We start from the raw sequence: 18,710 nt of genomic DNA on the forward strand, positions 1-18,710 counted from the left end.
AGTGCTATGCGCACCTGCTCAGTAGAGGCTCGCGTCGTGGACTCCCGAGATGAAGAAAGCCCTGTGAGCAATTTGCTCACCCGGCAGATGAGCCACCTCGTGCCATTGCTGGAAAGGGAGCGGCTGCCAAGCCCGACACACATTTTCTGTTACGGTGAGACACCGGATCGTATTTCTCTCAATGGTAAGGAGGTAAGGTGGTTCAAGTTAGTCAATTCTGTAAATCGTACGGCTTCCGTGGGACTTTAGCGTGAGGCTTTCCGACCTTTGTCTCACATGGACGCCTGCCGTATCCTTTCCCTGGGCTCAGAAGGAGCAAACACGCAAATCCTTTTCTTTTTCACGCAACAAGCCTGTTTCTCTCTCCTCGCGCCACGCAGGGAACAAGCATCTAGTAATGCCCGTACGTTTGTAAACACTAGTACACTGGCAAGCCACGAAAGCCTTACGTCGGTATTCTGGGACATTAGCCCGCCGAAGCAGGCGTGGGCTACGATCCAGGGATGGGCGCCAACATGAAACACCAGCCCTACCACACGATTCAACGCCCTGAGAAACACCTCTTCGGAATTTCTGGTTTGTTTTTAAATAGAAATCCAGTCACATCCCGCAAGCGCCGTTTCTTGATAAAAATAAAATAACAGTTTCATGCTGAACGCCCACGCGAAGAGAAACTTGCTCTCTCATAGTATAACGCTTCCCGTCATCGCCGGGAAGCGGTGATGCAGCAATGCATGACCGAACGGACGTAACGCGCGTAAACCGTGGGCGCAAGGATTTGGAACCTGGAGATTACGATTACGACCATTCGAGAAGATGTTTCATGCTGGACCGAGGTTGAGGTTCGGGTTCTTCTTCATCCATTCCCTTTCCTTTGTACGCGTTTGCTTAGACAGAGGATGGCATTCTTTGGACGCGGCGTCCGCGGATTCTAACCTAACTTGCTCGAAACCACGCAATCTCACCATGCAGCACAAGGAAGGAAGGGCTGCCAGGTTGTGATGCACCCAAACGGCCTGAGGACCGGGATGCGACCCTGCAGAGCTAGTACCCGGAGACGGAGACGGACCCCAAATCCGATGGCCTCCGCTCCCGTAAGCACATGAATATTGAGGTCGGTGCCGAGACAAGACGGAGCCCAGCAGCCGCGGCAGTTCGTAAATGCGCTTTGATCTCGGGAGCCCGTCGCTCGTGATATTCGATGTCGCGAGGAATATTTCTTCGTGGATGAATACGAGGTGTTTCACAGGAGTGGTAGCAGCCGGGGTGGTGAGACTGTCGTACTTGTATGTGCTTCTGATTGCCATATCCCGCCGATATCAATTAAACAGCGGGCCCAGAAGAAGAACGGGAACGGCAGCTCGCAGATGCCTGATGTCATTGATCTCAGCTCCGTCTCTTACCCCAGTCTTCAATCGGAATCATCTTGTCTTTTGTTCAGGGCGAAACTGGCCTCTTCCGTCTCTTTGAACCCCGTGAACAATTGACCGGTCGCTCAGGGTCTTGGATGGTGAGCCTCAAGCTTTAGGTTCTCGTCCAGTAAGGCGAGCTGTCTTCCCAAGGTTGGGTTAGTGCCTTTGCCGGCCGTATTTGCCTATCAAGCCTCCGCAATGGACACACCTCAAGCTTGTTAGTAATATACCCACCCACACTCAACAACCAACAAGGCTCGGAACTCACTTCGCGCAATTTTCAATTGTCGTCATGGCATCGATTGAGGAGTGCCCAAACCCCTCTTGGATATCGCGACTATCCTTCAACGTGAGAGAAGGCCTGGCCATCTGTCTCCGAACATACAATACCGAAATCGGAGAGTCGCAAAGAACAATCTATCGGCCATTGGTCGAGAAATACCTCGCTTCTCTCACAGTCAGCCATATCTCACCTTACTCCCCTCATGCGACACCTTCATCAATATGTATCCAGCCGTGCTAACCCGCCTGTTCAGAGCATCTCGTCGGGTAGCCTCATGAAGTTGAACTGACGTACTTCATCCTTTATTGCCAATTATCGTTATCGGCTTTTGGCTCTCCTTGGCCATAGTTCCGTCTTCTTGCTACCATATTTTCCTGTGCTGAGAACCTCACTCGGAAAACCTTGGCCATGCTAGAAGAACAAGTCAACGTCGCCGACGCCGTGAATGCGGCTGAGAACGGCATAGCGAGGACGCCTATAGTAGCATTCCTCGGTCCGATCTCGTCTTACACTCACCAGGTTAGTTGCTCCTATCCATGGCCTACAGCCCGCGTTGGATCCTGCTGCCGTAATACGCATATGCAAGAATCTGACTGACACAGCTTGTATAGGCTGCTCTACAGTCCTTTCCCGGAGACAAGTACGATCTAAGGCCATCAACGAACATTGACGGTATATTCATTCACAATCTTTGTCCCTTTTCCCGCATCGAGCTAACCCCCCAGATAGAAGTCTTCGAGGTGGTCCAAAAGGGCGACGCAGACTTCGGCGTCGTCCCCTTCGAAAACTCAACCAACGGCCCCGTCATCTTCACCCTCGACAACCTAGCCAACCGCTACCGGACCTGTCCCGACATATTCGTCTGCGGCGAGGCCTACGTTGACGTGCACCACTTCCTCCTCGGCCAGCGGAACCGCTCGCCCACACTCGACGATGGTGGGGACGGATCGGGCACCTGTACGCCCACGCTGGCGGACCCTCACCCGCTCAAGCCGCGGACGAAACCCCTGGGTAGCCTGAAGCACATTACGAGGCTGTACTCGCATCCGCAGGCGTGGGGCCAGTGCTCGATTTTCCTATCGACGTATCTCAAGGGTATTGAGACTATCGATGTGAGCTCGACGAGCCGCGCGGCGGAGATGGTTAAGGAGGATAAGACGGGCACGTCGGCGGCCATCTCGAGCGAGATCGCGGCGAAAGTCTACGGTGTCGACGTCCTGGCCAAGTCGATCGAGGACCGTGAGGACAACACTACGCGCTTTTTCATTATCAAGAAGACTACTAGGCCGGAGCTCAAAGTGCCGAGACCAATATCGGACGGAGAAGTAGAAAAGGAAGCAAAGGAAGAAGGAGAAACGGGGAAGCTGCCTCGCTCGAGCACGACAAAGTCTCTCGTGTCGTTTACAGTGCCTCACCACGAGCCAGGAGCGCTGGCAGATGTGTTGGATTGCTTTAGGAAAGCAAAGCTGAACTTGACGACGATTAACAGTCGTCCTAGTCTCATCACGGCATTCCAGTATCTCTTCTTTGTCGAGATTGAGGGCCACTATGATCTCGATCCGGGAGTGAGAGAGGCCCTGGTGGAAGTTAAGAGGGTAGCGCAAAGCTCTAGGTGGCTCGGTAGTTGGTACAGTCAAACTAGCCATAGTCGGGGCTCAAGACAGCTCAGCTAGAAAAAAAATTGGAAGAGACGAGTAAATCTGCCCAATCGCTGACAGCTCCAATATGATGCACCTGTCTCCTTTCAGCTGATTCGCATCAAATGGCAGGTCAATGTTTACAAATAAGTAAGGACTTCAGGAGCTCCAATCCAAAAACCCCCATGCCCTCGAGCTCCGAAAGAGCTGTTATCGTCGCCACCATGAACTGACTAGGTTTTCCCACCTCACATGCCAAAAACCCTGCCCGCAGACGATGTGCATGCACATCCCAACACCGAAACTTCATAAGCCTCCAATGGACAGCCTGCTTCGGGTTTTGACACATCCACACACACCATTCAGCTTGTGGATTAGTATACCTCACTCCCGATGCAGCTCCCGACGAACTAGGATATTGGCTTTCCTGCTGATTATCCCATGACATCCCACCACTTCGAAGCTGTGATAAGGCGAGCATGACTGACACTTCTAGCCTTGTCCGACGCACAAGAGTATCACCGGGGATGTAGAGATTCTACAACCCACGTCTGTGATCCCGGAATTGGCAGGTCGTTCCTGTGATTTTTTTTTTTCTTTTTCTTTTTGTCTTCCCTTTCCCCTTGCTTTCCCCCGAGTTGTTGCCTCGTATCTTTTCACAATGGAAGTGTAGATTTTATATTAAATCTCGGTCATCCCCAGCCCGTCCCGCAGGAGAATGATTGTACATCAATGTTTTGCTCAAGAGCATTGAGCGACCAACATTAAATGACGTAAATCTCGTGGGGGAAGCCTTTTGTTTCTTTTCCCTCTTCTCGCTCTCTTCAATTATCCATCTTTCCCTGGTTTTCCCCTCCTGTTCGCCTGTCCGGATCGGTTAATAGGTCGCGAGGCGAGATACTTCCGAGGTTATGATAAGATTTCCTGGTCCTGATCTCGAAGCGGCATGCACCTCGAAGCGTACTGGGTACTTTGTAGATCCTCTTCCACTAGATCTCTACCTTCCTTCCCAGAGTCTTTCGTAAAAAGTATAAATGTGATAGCTTTGAGCTGGATATTTACTTCGGAACTGTACTTCCTAAAGCATGTACATACAGTTGTACACTGCTAATCCTTCGTAAGCTCTAGCGTGGGTAGAGAAGTGGTCAGGCCCTGGGCTTATTGGTTCCTGGGCCCGTGGGGTGTGTTGGTCCTGCCTGAGTTGACCTGCAGGGCATCCACCGATGACGTACCTGATTATTCTAAGTTTTTTCGAGGGAAGGAGCCACTCCGACCTTTTCCTCACATCCTCGCTCACTGCAAACGTCAAACAGCCAAGCATCCCGCCTTTCGCACATGAGTTGAATAGTAATACGCTGCAATTGGATCAGAGAACAGGGATTCCAAGTGTAAGAATACCACATGTCCCTGATCATCCTGCAGACGGTGTGGGACAACTTGTGGGGAACTCCTCACCTCCAATTCCAATTGTCCTCAACTCCTCCTTCGCCCCTCGAGATGTATCGATTGTTGTATACTTGGCGTCTCCATGCTCCTTGATGGAGTGTCCATTCTGCCCGGTTCTACTTGGTAGACTGTAGCTGCCACTAGTATTTAAACATCTCCATGTGTCTTGCTCGATTGGCTAGCTTGTTCCGCTTGGGTGAAGGTTCCTGAAATCTAAATATCGAGAGCACCCTCCACCCCCCGCCCTGGGCAAGACTTTCGATACTTCCACTTTCTAGCTCAGCTCGAGAAGAGAAACACTCGTATCACTGACTCTAGTTTCGATCATATCCAATTGAATTTGTTTGATAACCTCTTGAGCCGTTAACTTCAAGTCAAGGTTGCCCTCTTCTGTTCCCTCCCGATTCAATTCTTTGGGACTTTTTTTCTTATCTCTTTTTCTGATCACTCTTTCCTGACACCGACTCTCTTCATCATGACCTCAAAACCCATCTTTGCAGCCACTCACCCACGCGCCTGCTCAACAGCCTTCGAGAGGGTATGAGTCTTTTCATTTTTCTGTTTGGGCCTACAGTGTGCACTAACATTGATGTTTGGCTGCGAAACAGGTCTTCATGACATGTCGAGATACCCTCGAATGCGTCCACGAGCCCTTCGGTGATGCGTTCTACTTTGGGCCCGAGCGTATGAGCGAGCGCTTCGAGAATGACGAAGCGTACCGCGCAAAGTCGGGCTTTGCCAATACGACGTATGCGGATGTGCTCGGGAGTGTCCTGAAGTTGGTGGATGAGGTTCGACTCTATGTTTTCTTCGTGTCGTTCCTACTTGGTTCCTGATTTGCCGGCCAATCTCTTGGTTGAATCTTTTTTTTCTATGCTGCATGGGCGGATGCAAGCGCATTCGGGGATGGTACATGTCGTCTGGGATATATTCCCGCTCCAGGCCTTGGTTTATCCTGATCTACTCTTGCGACTTCGTTCGGACGGCGCTTTATTGACCGTTGGCCACCCCACGCTCCGTCCTAATTCCATTTCTCCGTCCCGTCTCCGGCCCCAAGCCGCCGATGCCCAACGGCCGATAACTTACACGCAACCCACAGGGAAAGAAACAAGTCTTCATCAAAGACATAGCCTACTATCTCCTCCCGCCGGACGGCAAACCCGCCAAGATCCCCCCATCCCTCGCCGCTGCGGAAGAACCCAAGAACCCCACCGTCATCCCCCTCGACTCCCTCCGCCGCTTCCAATTCACCTTTCTCATCCGCCACCCCCGCCGCAGCATTCCCTCCTACTACCGCTGCACCGTGCCGCCCCTCGACCAAATAACGAACTTCGACCATTTCATGCCCAATGAGGCCGGCTACGACGAGCTCCGCCGCCTCTTTGACTACCTCATCGCAGAGGGAGTCGTGGATAGGGAGAATCTAGTCGTTCTTGATGCGGATGACATGCTTGACAACCCCGAGGGTGCCATCAAGGCGTATTGCGAGAGGGTTGGCATTGCGTTTTCGCCGAATATGTTGAATTGGAGCGAGGATGATACGGTGCATGCCGCTGAGGCCTTTGAGAAGTGGAATGGGTTTCATAATGATGCTATTAGTAGCTCGTCGCTGAAACCCCGTACTCACGCCCAGGTAGGTTCTGTTCTATTAAAAATTTTTTTCTCCTTTCGTTTCTTACCCTCTTCTTAATCCTTACCTCGGAGTTTTTATTCGAGTGCTAACTTCCAGGAGAAGAAAAACTCCACTTCCGAGTCGGAAGACGAGGAATGGAGGAAAAAGTACGGCGAGGAGGCGCAAAAGGTCATTCGCAAGACTGTCGAGGCCAACATTGCCGACTATGAATATCTCAAGCAGTTTGCCCTCAAGGTTCCTGTGAGGACTGGGTAAAAAGCGTTGCATTTTGACTTTCCAACGAAAAGAGAAGCGGAAGAGATTTTCAGTCTATGTTTCTTGTAAACGGGTAGCATTGTTGCATCTTTATAGGAAATAGCAGGGCTCAAATGTCACCAGGAAAGGGGACGCCCTAGCAAGAATCAAGGATGTTTTGTGCTCTTATACATTTGGTTTCTAGTCGTACATGTACAGATTCTCCTCCTCTCGTCCCCGATTATAGGTGGTACAAGGTAACCGTAAGAGTCCTGTCCCCGCCGGAACGAATCTGCTCTCAGCTGCAACCATAGCGGCGCAAAAAGGGCATGAGATGATCTCAGATTCTTATTCCGCAGGGTCATTCTCCTCACACCCCAATTCCCCTCCTATCCAACCACGGTCTCCGCCTTTTCATTTACACGCTCCTAGCTCAAGCAGATTGCCCTTCGGCCGTAGCACCCTCGGCTGGAACTTGAGCCGGAGTCTCCGCCACAGATTCCAAAAGATCATGCGTCACGTTTGGTGTCCAACTCTCCGCGTGGGCCTTGAATCTATCGTTCGACCAGTAAACCGTAGCCTGGTGCAGCTTGTCCTGCGCCTCCGCGCTCTCGGCTGCGTCTTGCACTCCCTCTGGCTGGCCCTCTATCCACATCTTGTTCGACTTCCCGACACCAGCCAGCACGGCGGCAAGATCAGCCACCGCGTTAGGCACCTGCTCGCGAATCTTCATTCCCCTCTCCTGGCGCGTGAGCACCCTCTTCCCGCCGTCCTCGCGCTTCTCGAAGAACATATCGTCGTCCCATTCGAGCTCGTGACGTTTCCGGAACTCGCGTAGCTTGGCGAAGACGGATCGGCCTACTTCACCCTTGCCTTCGGGGAATTGTACGAGGGCAAGGTGGCGCCAGAGGTCTTTTCGGATTTTGGCGGGTTTGGTCTTTTTCCCGGCGAAGGGGAGCTGCTTCATCGCTTTGTATACCTAGAGACGGGAGAGAGGATAGTGGTGATTAGTTGACTGAACTTTTTTTTTTTCTTCCTTTCCCTTCTTCTAGTTCCTCCCCGTACCTCATCAACGACCCGGCAAGAATTTTAATAGAACATACATCTAGTACTTTCGTGTGCGAGTACACAACCTGATGTGACCTGACCTCATGGAAGATCCAAATCTTCTCGCCCCAGCCCTCCGGGTAACCAGTGAGCTCAGGCTTAGGTTGTCGATAGCGTGCCTTGTAGTGGCCTTGCCGTATGCTCATTCGGGAGACGCCAACCGACAGCTGGGAGACCAGAGATGGCCTCGTTAATGGTACCGCGCTCATCGTGAGGGGGGAGGGAAGGACGTGCGTCGTTGCGGGTACAGCAGCCCAGCCAAGGTCGTGTTCAATTGCTGATTTACGATGGTCTGCTGCGTCTTTCGCAGGCGTGATCGGTCCAGCTCAAAAACTTCCCATCCCAACGTCAACCTCTCGAGCCAAGACGGAGCTTGCCGCGAAGGAACTTCGATGCTCTCACGTGATCCTTTGCATTGACAAATGTTTACAATTGGTAACAGCCGTATGCATCACATTAGTCTATTCTAGCTTAGTCATCTCGGGCACCGTCAGCCCAGCCAGCCAAGACCAGATAGGGCGTCATAGGCGGGGTTCTCCGCTGTCTCAGAGCTCCTTTACCCCACCAAAGCACACTGACATCACTGTCGCCTTAGTAGCTTCTGGTAGGTTCGCACCCCGTCGAGAATCGTCTCCCAAAATCACCAGAGTCCACTCGTTTCTGCCGGACTCTTCTCGTACCAAGGTCAGCCCACCATCAGCTTCGGGAACATTGGAAGGTCTTCTCTCCTGTCGATTAGGTTTTGATCCTGCTGGTCCCCGTAGATAAATAAATTTCCCTGATTCCGCCTTCTGCCTGACATCTTCTTTCCTTTTTACACACCCCCTCACACATCACACAAGGAAACACAAAGCAAACGAAACAAAAAAAAGGTCAATTGCCTTTCTGCTAGACAGCAAAGGATAATCCTCGATCTATCTACATAATACCTCACTCTCTTTGATACCCTGCAGAACTCTAAACCACACCCGAGGAGTTCTGCCGTCAAGTTAAACCTTCCTTCCTACCTAACACGACTGCTCTCGACCACATTCACGAAAGAAGTCGAAACACTACCAGTTTGAAACCATGGCGGCGCGCATGGAATTCACAAATCGAGGCCAAAAGGCCGTGGAAGATGCCATGGCCTTGGCCGAGCAATACGCTCACTCCCAACTACTCCCCGTCCATCTAGCAGTCGCTCTTCTCGAGCCTCTTCCAGACCAATCCAAGGATCAGCAGAATGCCGTTCCCGGCGCCACCACCACAATGTTCCGCCAAGTCATCGAGCGAGCTCACGGCGACTCGCAAGCTTTCGACAGGGCACTGAAGAAGATGCTAGTTCGGCTGCCCAGCCAGGACCCTCCCCCGGAGAACGTCAGTCTCGCTCCTTCCTTCCACGCGGTTCTCAAGAAGGCCAATGAGCTTCAAAAGCTCCAGAAGGATACCTTTATCGGTGTCGACCACCTCATTGTTGCCCTCTCTGAGGACCCGAATATTCAGACTTGCCTGAAGGAGGCTATGATCCCGAAGGCCAAGCTAGTACAAGACGCCGTCCGTGAGATCCGCGGAACAAGGCGGCTCGACTCCAAGACGGCAGATACCGAGGAGGAACACGAAAACCTAGCCAAGTTCACCATCGACATGACAGCCATGGCTAGGGATAAGAAGATGGATCCCGTCATTGGCCGAGAAGAAGAGATCCGCCGGGTCATTCGTATCCTCAGTCGACGAACGAAGAACAACCCAGTCCTCATTGGTGAGCCCGGTGTCGGTAAGACTACCGTCGTCGAGGGTCTCGCCCAACGTATCGCAAACCGCGACGTTCCAGATAATCTGAAGCACTGCAAGCTTCTCTCCCTTGATGTTGGTGCTCTTGTCGCCGGCAGCAAGTACCGAGGTGAATTCGAGGAGAGGATGAAGGGCGTGCTCAAGGAAATTGAGCAGTCCAAGGATACCATTGTCCTCTTCGTGGACGAGATCCACCTTCTCATGGGTGCCGGCTCGGCTGGCGAGGGTGGCATGGACGCTGCCAATCTGCTTAAGCCCATGCTTGCCCGTGGCCAGCTTCACTGTATCGGTGCTACGACCCTCGCCGAATACCGCAAGTACGTCGAGAAAGACGCCGCCTTCGAGCGTCGTTTCCAACAAGTTCTTGTCAAGGAGCCGACTGTCCAGGAAACCATTTCCATTCTCCGAGGCCTCAAGGAGCGATACGACCGCCACCATCGTGTCACCATTCTTGATGGTGCCCTAGTAGCTGCCGCGAACCTTGCTGCTAGATACCTCACTACTCGTCGTCTTCCCGACTCAGCCATTGACCTTGTCGATGAAGCCGCCGCTGCCGTCCAGGTTGCTCGCGAATCCCAGCCCGAGATCATCGACTCACTCGAGCGTAAGCTTAGGCAGTACCTTATTGAGATCAAGGCCCTTGAAAAGGAAAAGGACGAGGCCTCGCAAGTCCGTCTCGCCGAGGCCCGCAAGGATGCCAAGAACGTCGAGGAAGAGCTCGCTCCGCTCAAGGAGAAGTACCAGAGCGAGATCAAGCGTGGTGAAGAGATCCACGCCGCCAAGGTCAAGCTCGACGAGTTCATCAAGAGGTTGGAGGACGCCGAATACGACGGTGACCACGCCAAGGCAGCCGACTTGAAATACGGTGCCATTCCTGAGCAGAAGATGCTCATCAAGAAATTGGAGGAGAAGAAGGCCGCCGCCGACGCTTCTCTGAGGATGACGGACGAGGCCGAGGGCCCCATGGTCACTGATGTTGTCACTGTTGATAACATCAACGAGATCGTCTCTCGATGGACGGGTATTCCGGTTACGAGGTTGAAGACCACCGAAATCGAGAAGCTCGTCAACATGGAAAAGGAACTCAGCCAAGTCGTCGTCGGCCAGAAGGAAGCCGTCGAGTCTGTCGCCAACGCCATCAGGCTCCAGCGATCCGGTCTCAGCAACCCCAACCAGCCGCCTAGCTTCCTCTTCTGCGGTCCTTCGGGTACCGGTAAAACGCTTCTTACCAAGGCTCTGGCCGAGTTCCTCTTCGACGACCCCAGGGCCATGATCCGGTTCGATATGTCCGAGTACCAAGAGAGGCACTCTCTCAGCCGTCTCATCGGTGCTCCTCCCGGCTACGTCGGCCACGATGCGGGCGGTCAACTTACCGAAGCACTGCGCCGCAAGCCATTCTCCATCCTTCTATTCGACGAGGTGGAAAAGGCCGCCAAGGAAATCCTCACGGTCATGCTCCAGCTCATGGACGACGGCCGCATCACTGACGGCCAAGGCCGTGTCGTCGACGCCAAGAACTGCATTGTTGTTATGACATCCAACCTCGGCGCCGAATACCTCACCAAGTCGGCGAGCCGCAGCCGCAAGATCGACGCCACGACGCGCGAACTGGTCATGAACGCGCTCCGCAACTACTTCCTCCCCGAGTTCCTCAACCGTATCAACTCGATCGTCATCTTCAATCGGCTCACGCGGGACGAAATCCGCAAGATTGTCGACCTGCGCATGCACGAGGTGCAGCAACGTCTCTACGACAACAACCGCAAGGTGCACATCGATGTCGACGAGGATGCAAAGGATTACCTCGCCAGCGCCGGGTACTCGCCCGTCTACGGTGCCAGGCCTCTGTCCCGTCTTATCGAGAAGGAGGTGCTCAACAAGTTGGCCATTCACATCCTTCGCGGCGCCATTAAGGACGGCGAGACAGCTAGGGTGCGCCTTGAGGATGGAAAGATTACGGTCCTCCCTAATCATAGGGATACCAGCTTGGAGCCTGACTATGATAATATGAGCGATGAGGCGGAGGATGCTGTTGATGAGATCATGGGTGATGACAGCGAGATGGCTGAGGATATTTACGATTAAAGGGTGAGGGAGGACTTTTCGGCTACGGGATGAGTTTTTTTCTCTTTTCTCTTCTTGTTATTTGTTTTAAGTACTAGAATTCGAGGGGGGATGCCTTATGGAAAACGTTTTCAGCGGCAATGATGATGATTTCTTGAGGGTTCATGTTTTGGCGTTTGAAAATGGGAAAGCAGGTTTGAATTCAAGTCGGTATCATAACTTAGATGGGTAGTCTAGACAATAGACACACACTCTGTACACATGCTCTGTTCACTATGGATTTCGAAGGCTGAATCTGTGATGTAGTAAATTGTAGACTCGACGAGATAAGGGCACGGCAGCTTACGCCTTGTCCACTTTAACTCTCATCCTTTGGCCTTGACGGTTTCGTTCTCTACAAACTTGACTTGTAAGACCACACTATTTCCCGGTCCGCCATCCGAAGAACCCTTTGTTCTCTTTTTTGGTCTGGACATTTCGGCGTCCCGCGTTGCTTGGCATGGTGTCAAACGCAGAAGTCTGTGTGTCAAGAGTTGGGGTCATGAGGCTGCGCTTTTCGTATCAGATTCTCATGTCTGCATGCGTCACGTACCGAGGACGCATAGCCCCTCCAGTCACACATACTAAGTCTTTTTGTTCGAGGAGAAGAAACCCGCGGACTCTGTGCCCAGCCTAGCATAGCTTCCAGGTCCTTGGTGATGATCGACGCATCTTTTGTATATATCCGGAGTCTTCTGAAGAGTGATATCCCTCAAGTTCATCTCGGTTGAAGTTGCATAGTTAGGCTCGAATTCCCTCTTAACGTAGCAAAAGAGAGGGAAAGGAATTCTTCTTCTCCCGCCTTTCTTGGGACAGGTTTCTTGGCTTGGATGATGAGGGTATCGTGAGGGTGGCTGTGGGTGGGATGAGGAGGGCGGGCGGCGTTTCGGATAGTGTCTCAGCTGGAGGTCGAGTGGGACGAGGTTCGACGATGGCGGCTTATACATTCTTCCAACTTTTACCGCAGATTTGGTTCAGGGGTGCATAAAAATCTACGGAAAATTCCTGGAACACCTTTTGATGCCGCAACAGACGACCTTTTCAGCCTGGACAAACCGGTACTCGAGATAATATGCAGAACTGGGATTAGGTCGTTCACCCTGGCATCTAGGAGACACATTTTCTACCCTCCTCCTTCCCCAGTTCCTGACTCACACCATCGAGTAGAAGGGCCATGGCAAATGCGGCTATATAGGAGCCTCTCTGTCTCTCTAGACCCCTGGGGTGGGTTTTGACAAGACCTGGCACTTGTATCAACTCGCCCAACTCGGCGGTTGACACGCTTGGGAAGCTGTGACATGCAATCTTTTCCCGCCCACCATCTTGCCATCTCTTCTTTCACCGTAGTGTCATCTTGGGGCCGCAGAGCCTTCACCGTGGAGGGGGGAGGGTGGGAAGAGAAAGTTTGAGAAGCGGCATTCGATGATATGCGCAGGTTTGGGGGAATAGCCGCAACCCTCCTTCTTCATTTCTTTGACTGAAAGAGGGCACCCCGCGCAGGGTTCCCCGAGTTTTCATTTTGATACTCGAGGCTAGCGAGAATGTATATAAGTGATAGGTCTCTCGTCGCGATGTATAGATCATAAGATGCGAGTTGTATAACAGATCATGGTCGCGTAGACTTTCCCGTGCTCTAGCAGCAGTCTTCGTCTCCCACTACTTCTTCATATAAGTCTAATGCCTTCATCTACCTAGAGGGGGATAGGGTCTTCAGAGTAGACCTGTCATAGATAAATTCTCTCTCCGTTTGTTGTTGTTTCTTTCATTCATCATGTATATCTCTTCACTTTTTGCTGCCCTAGTAGGGATTGCTTCTTCGGTTTCAGCAGGTAAGTCCAACTCTCCGTTGGTGTAATTTAATCTTGAGTTGCAAGGGAAAACCAAACTGCTAACAAGGCCCATCAGCACCGCAAAGCCATGACGAGCGCTCGGCCGTTCGCGTAGCTGGACCAGCTGAGCGAAAGATCCAGAGGAGACAGTTCCTCGACCCGTTCACCGGCGCCGTCCAACCCCTGCTCCTGGGGCCGCCCATCCAGCAGACAACCATCACGGTCATTCAGAACAACAATCTCGATGTCATCGACGAGTTGACCCAACTTGCCGAGAGGCAGTTCGGTGCCCTGATCCAGTCGCAACTTGCGCTGGTCGCTCAGCTACAGACTATCAAGAATAATATCCGAATTAACCACTTCAGATCCCGGTTTACCCAAGTTGTAAGATTGTATCTCGTTCCTTCTGGGGGATAGAGAGAACAGAGACAGGAACGTGCACTAACACGAATATATCCCTCTTTTGCAGAACACCGTCATCGTGACTGTCACCAATGTCCTGGACCGCAGAGACGGAAGCGCCGGCACCAACCGCTACCTTATCAACCAGCTCCTAGCAGACAACGGCGTATCCGACCGGAACATCGTAATCATGGTTTCCGACATCGATACCATGACCATCCAACCCACCGCCACAGGCTCCTCCCTCACTTCAAGATCCACGGGCCTCCCCTTCTTTGACCTCAGCACATTCGACCCCCTCGCCCCCTTCGGCTCCCTCAACCAGAGCGTCATCCTCCCTTCCGGCACGGAAGCCCCGACACTTGACCTCGTATTCCCGGATCCAGCGTCCATCATCTTCGCCAACCAGGCCGCCTTTGTCGAGAACCCTGTCACGTTCTTCCAAAGCTGCGCGGTTTTTGCTGCCAACGGAAATAGCTTCGTTAACCTCGCCGGTTCCTTCTTCACCTCGTTCCAGCAGATTGCGGCGGCTCAGCTGGCTGGGCTTCGAGCGCAATGGCTTCTTCGGTTTTTGGGAACTGCTACGGCATCGGCGACGTCGACGACGGGGTCAACAGCAACATCAACCTCGGAGACCACGACATCTACAGCGAAGTAACCAGTAGAGTTCTTGTGCTCCCGTATAGCTTACTTTTTGTTCTTCTTGGTTAAGTTTACTTAACTACCCAACTGCTGTTGTGTCCTAGGACGTACCAGGGCTGTGATGAAGGAGACGGATGGTTTGGTCGAGGCGTTTTAGGAGGCTTGGAGTTGAGGCGAGTGAAGGCTTTGTATGTACGAAATAGGTTACTTTTTCTATTTCTTCTCTACATCTTTGACGATATACCCTGGCAACTCAAAATGAATTGGTCGTGTGATAGAAATGCAGGAGCTTCTTCGGTCACTGTTGAACTTGCAGCCACTTCTAGGTGTGGCACTGCAGCGTTGGAAACAGTATAAATCCACCCGAGACCTTTTCAAGTCGAGTGCCAAGTCTAGTCGCTTCCATAATGACTAAGCATGTTAACTTCGGCGACAACATTTTGAGCGTTGTGACTTCTCAGAGTTTGGACTTGCTCCATAAAATGCGGCACAAAAATTACGACACGTGATTACTGCCCTAGTCCCCACACCGCATCCCGCCATCCCTCGCAAAACCACAGCCTCTCCACCCTACAGAAGATTTCTTTCACGACAGCTTCATACAACACAACCACACAACTAGGCGACACTCCGCGAGAGACCAGTTGCCCACCATGTCGCTCGTATCCGGCGAGAAGTCGAACTTCCAGTTCATCCTGCGTCTCCTCAACACCAATGTCGACGGAAGTGAGTTTAATCGCCAATCCAATCCAATCCCTCGCCTTTTTGTTTTTCGTCGACGTCGCGATTCCCAGTCATGAAGTTTTGAACGTGTAGTGGTCGATGCTTGGGGGACAATCTATTGCAGGGACGGATGGAATTGCTAACTCTTTGGCAACAGAGCAGAAGACCATGTTTGCCTTGACCAAGATCAAGGGTGTCGGTCGTCGCGTAAGATCTTCCCCAATCACGAGCAATTCTCAAATGTGGCATATGACTGACTTTCCCATTACAGTACTCCAACCTTGTCCTCAAGAAGGCCGATGTCGACCTCTCCAAGCGGTACGAGAACCTCGATCGATCGATAAGAATGACGGGAGGATGAAGTAAGGGTCTAACAGAACTTTTCTAGTGCTGGTGAGCTCACCTCTGAGGAGCTTGAGCGTATCGTCACCATCCTCGTTAGTAGCCACCCATCCCACGACAAGGACGAGTAGAAAGGTTTCCGTCTCCGCTAACACTTTTTCCCACCACAGCAAAACCCCACCCAGTACAAGATCCCCACCTGGTTCCTCAACAGACAAAAGGACATCGTCGACGGAAAGGACTCCCAAATCGTCTCCAACGCCGTCGACTCCAAGCTCCGTGAGGATCTCGAGCGCCTGAAGAAGATCCGAGCCCACCGTGGTCTCCGTCACTACTGGGGTCTCCGTGTCCGTGGACAGCACACCAAGACCACCGGTCGTCGTGGTCGTACCGTCGGTGTCTCCAAGAAGAGGGGTGGTTAAACTATTGGTCTTTCTCGGTTTACGGGGGGATAGGCGTCATGAAACTGTTTGCATTACGATCGGATTCCTCTCCACTGCATCGCAATGGATTTTTTGTCGTCTAGATTTTACGTCCTTTGCGCAAACAAAAAAATAGGGAACATTTACGCACGTTACTTTTTTTTCTTCTCACTCGATAAAAGTGATGTGCAGGAGGGTTTTATCAAGTGGTAGGAGAATTCGGGGTTTCTGGAGTAAGGTTAAACAGAGCTGTGTATGTATATGCGTGCCTATGTGGTCTTATTAGAACCCAACGGCCCTTTACCAACCAAACGAAGCAAGCATATTCGCTTCACGGAGATAACATGACGCTTATCACCTAGAGGGTATTGGAGAGGAGTTGACGAGTCAAAAAGGGTATCAAAATGTCATAATTAATCCTGATCCTCGTGTGTAACAGCCATGTCCAGCACCTCAACTCTGCCCTGCCCCCTCGTCTCGTTGCCAATGAAGTCCGACAACGCCTTGAACGCACCAGGTTCAACGAAGCCCACCACTTCCCAATCTGAAGAGCCCACGACATCTTGTGACTCGACTTGCTCAATGTAGCTCAAGATCATATCCTTGACCGTGCCGGGTGCCTTGTGCTCACCCTCGGAGTCCTTGGGCTTTCCACCAGACTTGACACCCTGCTTGAGGATGTTCGTAGGACAGCTTATCCTCAGCCTCATCCTAGCCCTGGCAACGGGGATGGGCTGATGGGCAATGAGAGCCTTCATAGCCTCAAGCGCCTGACTCTTTGCGCTCTTCGTCGTCACAACACCCCTCCAAACAGGCTTCGGCTTAGCCGGTTGTTCCTGAGCACCCTCCTCGGCCGGCGTGCCCGACCCAGATGCAGGCGTAGTGGTCGCCGCAGCAGGAGCGGCAGCAGACGCATTACTATCCTCATGAGCCTTCGACGTAAGCATATCTAGCGCCTTCTCGATCATCCCCGTTGTATACACCCTCTTTGTCCTCGGATCCACCAGCTTACTCGCCACGATCCCCACGACCTCATTATGCACCCTCTCCAACTGCGCCGCCCTCTCCTTCTCGCCCACCTGCATCTCGCCCTTCTTCAAGATCTCGAGCACGATGTCGTCTACGGACTTGCCCTTGCCGAACGCCTTGTCCAGATCATCGCGCGGCGCCGTCTGGCCCTTGGACACGTTGAGGAAGACGTTGGGGATTTGAAGGACGTTGTCGAGGTCTGTTTCGATTCCCGAGCGCCATTCGAGGACTTTGTTCTTGTAGCAGGCGATTTCGAAGCGTTTTTTGCCTTTTTTGAGGCGGACGAGGGAGACGTTGGTGAGTTTGATTTGGTTGGATGGTTGGTTTATTTGGCGGGACATGGTGGTGGGGTAGAAGAGGTCGTGTGATGGGAAACCAGCAGCTGTTGTTGCTGGTCGTTGACTCTGGGAGATGATGGATAATATGTAGTGTAAAAAGTGTTCTCTGGATACAGCGAGGGGCGGAAATATCTATTGACCTCTCTCGTTGTTGATGATGGACGTTGGCGAGCCGCAGGGGGAGTGTGATGAGAGATGATGTGAGGTGGGAAAGCTGCTGGAAGGAGGGGTAGCAACATCACCCCGCAAAAATTATCTTGGGTTTCTACGCATCGCATCGCCCCACCAACACAGCACATTGCTGACTCGAGCATAGAAGTGAGCTTCATCGATCCTCACAGCTGTACATTTTACAGATTGAACCCGTATTTGCTAGATAATGTAACTCTAAGCCTGAACCACGAATCGCCTGAGGAAGAAGATGACTCATGCCGAGATCGAGCTCCGCCCCAAATCAGAGGGAAACCTGGAGAGGGAGCAAGATGACATGATGGAGATATCATTCGATACTTCCGGCTAGAAAGACGGTATTCTAGATATTCTATGGAAGAGCTAGAGATATCGCCAAGCGCCTCGAGTCCGCGTCTTCGATAAACGACAGAAATCTTTCTAATCCCCATGGAGTTTTATTCCGCGAGTGTTATTGGGCTTGATCCCTCGAGCACACATGAATCTGAAGCTTGTGCGATTCTTGTTTTCCATATCAACGATATTCGAATGGCTTAGGAGCTGAGAGAGAACACCAAAGCCTGCAACATGGCGAAAGCAACCCGGCATTGCTCTCGTGAGGATGCTGTTCAATAATGAGTCAGTGTTAGTCATGATGACTGAGTCTGCATCATTACGCTACTGGGGATGCTGTCAACTAGCAGTGTGAAGAAGGGTCCCGAAGCTCATACAGATCAAAGTCTGGTATGGTATACTCGGAAGAGTTTGCCTGGAAGCCACGCTGTCAGACAGAGCCACGGGACATTCTGTTGCCTGGGCGGATATACCCTACGCCTGAATTGAGCATCTGAAGTTCTTGTTCGATAGCAATCTCGGAAGGGGTCCAACGGATTTGAGATACACAAGGTGTGAAGGCCCAGCTCCCCTAAACATGGGAAGGGACTAGAACGCAGATGCTTAGCAGACCCTCTCAACCCTATTTCCAGGACGGGAGCTGAGGAGAAGAGAATGCCATGAGGAGCCGAAGGAGTCGATACTTCCGGGCTATGTCCCTTGATCTTCTGGGGAATCAGTCACGGAATTCCCTTATAACATCGATACTCATCGTGTTCCATCACAGGCAACTCGGAATCCCGGCAAGTCTCCCCAGCTAATAGACGGGGGCGTATTGGCATGTAGAATGCTGCGAG

At 52.0% G+C, this 18,710-nt stretch overlaps 5 protein-coding genes and 2 pseudogenes across 5 annotated transcripts; 5 read left to right on the top strand and 2 right to left on the bottom strand.

Moving 5' to 3' along the window:
- Positions 1-2,103: 2,103 nt before the first annotated feature.
- SAPIO_CDS5350 (Prephenate dehydratase) lies at positions 2,104-3,368 on the top strand (the record flags this gene model as incomplete). Its single annotated transcript, XM_016787694.1, has 3 exons — positions 2,104-2,214; positions 2,307-2,367; positions 2,425-3,368. The coding sequence occupies 3 exons, from the start codon at positions 2,104-2,106 to the stop codon at positions 3,366-3,368; spliced, it is 1,116 nt and encodes a 371-aa protein (XP_016642709.1).
- A 1,885-nt stretch (positions 3,369-5,253) lies between these two features.
- Positions 5,254-6,666, top strand: SAPIO_CDS5351 (uncharacterized protein; the record flags this gene model as incomplete). The annotated part of the gene is made up of 4 exons (XM_016787695.1): positions 5,254-5,316; positions 5,387-5,569; positions 5,878-6,411; positions 6,508-6,666. The coding sequence occupies 4 exons, from the start codon at positions 5,254-5,256 to the stop codon at positions 6,664-6,666; spliced, it is 939 nt and encodes a 312-aa protein (XP_016642710.1).
- A 412-nt stretch (positions 6,667-7,078) lies between these two features.
- Positions 7,079-7,961, bottom strand: SAPIO_CDS5352 (Uncharacterized protein; the record flags this gene model as incomplete). Its single annotated transcript, XM_016787696.1, has 2 exons — positions 7,079-7,624; positions 7,749-7,961. The coding sequence occupies 2 exons, from the start codon at positions 7,959-7,961 to the stop codon at positions 7,079-7,081; spliced, it is 759 nt and encodes a 252-aa protein (XP_016642711.1).
- Positions 7,962-8,820: 859 nt separating this feature from the next.
- On the top strand, positions 8,821-11,607 carry SAPIO_CDS5353 (annotated as a pseudogene; the record flags this gene model as incomplete).
- A 1,789-nt stretch (positions 11,608-13,396) lies between these two features.
- SAPIO_CDS5354 (uncharacterized protein) lies at positions 13,397-14,514 on the top strand (the record flags this gene model as incomplete). The annotated part of the gene is made up of 3 exons (XM_016787697.1): positions 13,397-13,454; positions 13,531-13,838; positions 13,924-14,514. 3 exons carry the CDS (start codon positions 13,397-13,399, stop codon positions 14,512-14,514), a joined length of 957 nt encoding a protein of 318 aa, XP_016642712.1.
- A 637-nt stretch (positions 14,515-15,151) lies between these two features.
- On the top strand, positions 15,152-15,985 carry SAPIO_CDS5355 (uncharacterized protein; the record flags this gene model as incomplete). The annotated part of the gene is made up of 5 exons (XM_016787698.1): positions 15,152-15,224; positions 15,379-15,428; positions 15,493-15,539; positions 15,610-15,658; positions 15,734-15,985. 5 exons carry the CDS (start codon positions 15,152-15,154, stop codon positions 15,983-15,985), a joined length of 471 nt encoding a protein of 156 aa, XP_016642713.1.
- A 413-nt stretch (positions 15,986-16,398) lies between these two features.
- On the bottom strand, positions 16,399-17,355 carry SAPIO_CDS5356 (annotated as a pseudogene; the record flags this gene model as incomplete).
- Between the last annotated feature and the right edge of the window lie 1,355 nt (positions 17,356-18,710).

This window comes from Scedosporium apiospermum (genome assembly GCF_000732125.1).
Source record: "Scedosporium apiospermum strain IHEM 14462 chromosome Unknown SEQ_SAPIO_0098, whole genome shotgun sequence".
Lineage (NCBI taxonomy): Eukaryota > Fungi > Ascomycota > Sordariomycetes > Microascales > Microascaceae > Scedosporium > Scedosporium apiospermum.